Source organism: Chenopodium album, chromosome 4 (assembly GCF_948465745.1).
Source record: "Chenopodium album chromosome 4, dcCheAlbu1.1, whole genome shotgun sequence".
In the NCBI taxonomy this organism is placed as follows: Eukaryota; Viridiplantae; Streptophyta; class Magnoliopsida; order Caryophyllales; family Amaranthaceae; genus Chenopodium; species Chenopodium album.
This window is the reverse complement of record NC_137837.1, coordinates 72,316,460-72,319,922: the sequence shown is the minus strand read 5'-3', so window position 1 is coordinate 72,319,922 and position 3,463 is coordinate 72,316,460. Positions and strand designations below refer to the sequence as shown.

Here is a 3,463-nt window from a genome sequence, read left to right as displayed (position 1 = left end):
ACATGTTTGCATCTACATCATTAGGTGGAAAATACGATGCTAAAACCAAAAAAGGGATCTATGTTTTTAAGCTGCATGGTCAGCTATACCATTATATTCCCTATTTACTTCCTGGAAAGGAAGGGCCCAAATATATGCAGCTTTATTTCTATGATGGACAACTTGAAGCTAAAAAACGGCTAGGTTGTTTTCCAGAATTAAGAAAAGATGTGTTGGCTATTCTCATGGAAGTTACTAAAATAAATCCTTATGCGGGGTTCTTTCGTTCGTTGAGAGAGATCCAAATCACTGAGTCTACACAAATTTTGATAAACAAAACAACTGTACCACATCAGCGCGTCTACAATGCTCCTTCCACTGATGAAGTTGATGTCATATGGCCAGAGAATGCATCTTCTAGTGAGGCAGAAATCCCCATATTCTGGTAACAGCAAAAAAGGATCCATCTGAAAGGGATTCAGCTAAAGATGCTTCAATTGAAAATGATACTTTTGAAAATGAGTCATCTCAGAGTGATCTATCTGGAAAAAAAAATCATGTCATAGAATTATGCATTATTATGGCTGTTATGATCCTTTGCAATATCCACTGCCTTTTCCTTACGGTGATTGTGGATGGACTCAAGGCTTAAAAAAAATGTCTCGAGGTGGAATTCAGTAATTGCAATCACAGCCTGATCTTGTGGCTTCATGTAGTATTCATACTACTGAAGAGTTACTGGAAGAAGAGGCAAGACGTATGTGCACTATGTTTCCTTGATTATTGAGAAAAGGCAAGAAATTTTTATGTTATCCCCTATTTCTGTTCTGCTTTTTAACTAGAACACAACATCTGTATTTGTAGGTGCAAATTGAGGTTCTTCAAAAACAAATAGGAACATTTTAGCTAGGGAATATTATGCGTACAAGCTTCAGTGCAGGCCCAATAACATGCTACTAAGAGCAGGTCGATGCTTTCAGCAGTATATAGTAGACATGTATGTGAAAGTGGAGAATACACGGTTGGATTTTTTCGAAAAAATAAGCATACTATAAGAGCAGATCTCTATCAAGGAATCCTAGATACTATTAGTTGTGGAGAAAACTGTGCAGCAAATGTGGGTCGTAAAGTCATCTTACCACCAACATTCATTGGTGGTCCTCAAGACCTTAAAAAGAGGTACCTAAATGCAATGTCATTAGTTCAAAGGTTTGGTAAGCCTGATCTCTTCATTACAATGACTTACAATGCTAATTGGCCTGAAATTAAACAAGAACTTGATGTTGGAGAAAAAGCACAAGACAGACCAGATATAGTTGCAAGGATCTTTAGAGCAAAAGTTCTTGCTTTAAAGCATCTGATAAAAAAGAAAAACGTATTTAGAGAGGTTGCAGCAATGATCTATGTCATTGAATTCCAGAAGAGAGGCTTACCTCATGCTCATTTTTTAGTCATTTTAAAGCAAGACTACAAAATCAAATGCCCTTTTGATTTTGATAAATTTGTATGTGCTGAAATACCATATGTTGCTAATAGCTATCTTAGGAAAGTTATACTCAAGCACATGATGCATGGTCCATGTGGTCATTTGGATCCAAATTGTCCTTGCATGAAGCGCAAGGAAAGTCGTGGTCGTTGTAAGTATGGTTACCCAAAGCAGTTATGCGATGAAACAAGGAATAGCAGTGATGGTTATCCAATGTATCGAAGAAAAGACACAAGAGAAACTGTTACAGTTCAAAAAATAGTAATGGATAATAAATGGGTAATTCCATATAATCCATATCTTTCTTCATATTTTGACTGTCACTTAAACGTTGAAGTTTGCTCTACTATAGAGGCTGTCAAGTATTTATATAACTATGTATATAAAGGCCATGACAGAATATCTTTCAATGTTGTTCAGTCTAAAGATGTTGTGCCTGCCCAGGATGAAATAGAACAATATCAATCAGGCCGATGGGTTTCCCCCTGTGAAGCCGCTTGGCGTCTTTTTGGTTTTGATATGTACGAAATGCATCCACTAGTTTTGCCTCTTCCTGTAAATTTACCCAATTCTCAAATAATCCAGCTTAGGCCTCATGAACAGCTGACATTAGTGATTTCAGATGATAAGCGTTCTAGGACCTGTCTTACAGAGTTCTTTCGAATGAATTCTAAACTACCTTCTGGAACAGGATTACTATACAATGAGTTTTCAGAGCACTATCATTGGGATGCATCTGACAAGTATTGGTATAAGAGACAGAATAAGAAGATAGTCATTGGTAGGTTGGCATTTGTTGGACCTTCAGAAGGAGAAAGGTATTTTCTTAGATTATTGCTGCATAATGTTAAGAGTCCAAAGTCATTTGAAGATCTGCGTACAGTTAATGGTCATGTATTTTACACCTTTCATCAAGCTGCACTTAAATTAAAGTTATTAGAAGAAGATGATTCAGTTGATTTATGTTTGAAAGAAGGGTGTGATGTTCAAATGCCACTTGCAGTTCGCAAGCTCTTTGCAACTGTGCTTATATTCTGTCAGCCTAGCGATCTTGTCTCTCTTTGGATGAAATATTATACCTTTCTGTCTGGAGATTTTAAGCATAAGTATCCTTCTAATCCACAAAAATTTAGGCATCTTACTGTTAAATCAGTTGAGTGGTTCTTAGAATCAATGGGGAGTTCTCTTGCTAAATATGGGTTAGACCATTTAGTTGAACCTGATGATGATGAAATACGCATAACAAAAGACATAGAGGATGCATTGAATGCTCCAATACCAGAACAATGTCTGGAATGCAAAAATCAATTGAATCAGGCTCTACGAGAGGCATTTGATGTGATAATGGATCATGTTACAAGGCAAGTGCCTGGAGCTTTTTTCATAAATGGTCCTGGTGGAACAAGCAAGACCTTTTTATATAATGCTTTATATGCAGAGATAAGACTCATGAATAGAATCATCTAATATTCCTTCTGGAAGAACTACACATTTGCGCTTTAACATTCCACTCGATCCTCTTGAGTCACGTGCATGTAATGTGCCCAAGCAAGGTAGTCTAGCTGCACTACTAAGAGAAACAACACTCATCATTTGGGATGAGGCTTCGATGGCAAAAAAAGAAAATGTTAAGTCACTTGATGAGTTGCTTAAAGATATATGTAATCCTCACTTATTGTTTGGAGGTAAAATTATCGTCTTTGGAGGAGATTTTAGACATGTTCTTCCTGTTGTCTCCAAAAAAACACAAACCGAAGCAGTTGCTGCTAGCTTGGTTAGCTCTGCTCTATGGCCACTATTAGTGAAATTTAGGCTGACTGAAAATATTCAAGCTAGGCATGATCCAGTGTATGCAACTTTTTTGCTGGCACTTGGAAATGGGGAGCTGCAGGATACTGAAAATGCATTTGTTCAGCTGCCATCAGAAATTATACAGCCTTATTATGCTGCCACACCTCATGATCTGCGTTTGACTTCAGTTGCTTTTCCAAAAATGGA

The 3,463-nt window shown here is 37.2% G+C and overlaps 1 protein-coding gene across 1 annotated transcript; it reads left to right on the top strand.

Annotated features, from left to right (window-relative positions):
• Positions 1–949: 949 nt before the first annotated feature.
• On the top strand, positions 950–2,932 carry LOC145628103 (uncharacterized). Its single transcript, XM_081680427.1, has one exon. The coding sequence runs from the start codon at positions 950–952 to the stop codon at positions 2,930–2,932; it is 1,983 nt and encodes a 660-aa protein (XP_081536553.1).
• The last annotated feature ends 531 nt before the right edge of the window (positions 2,933–3,463 follow it).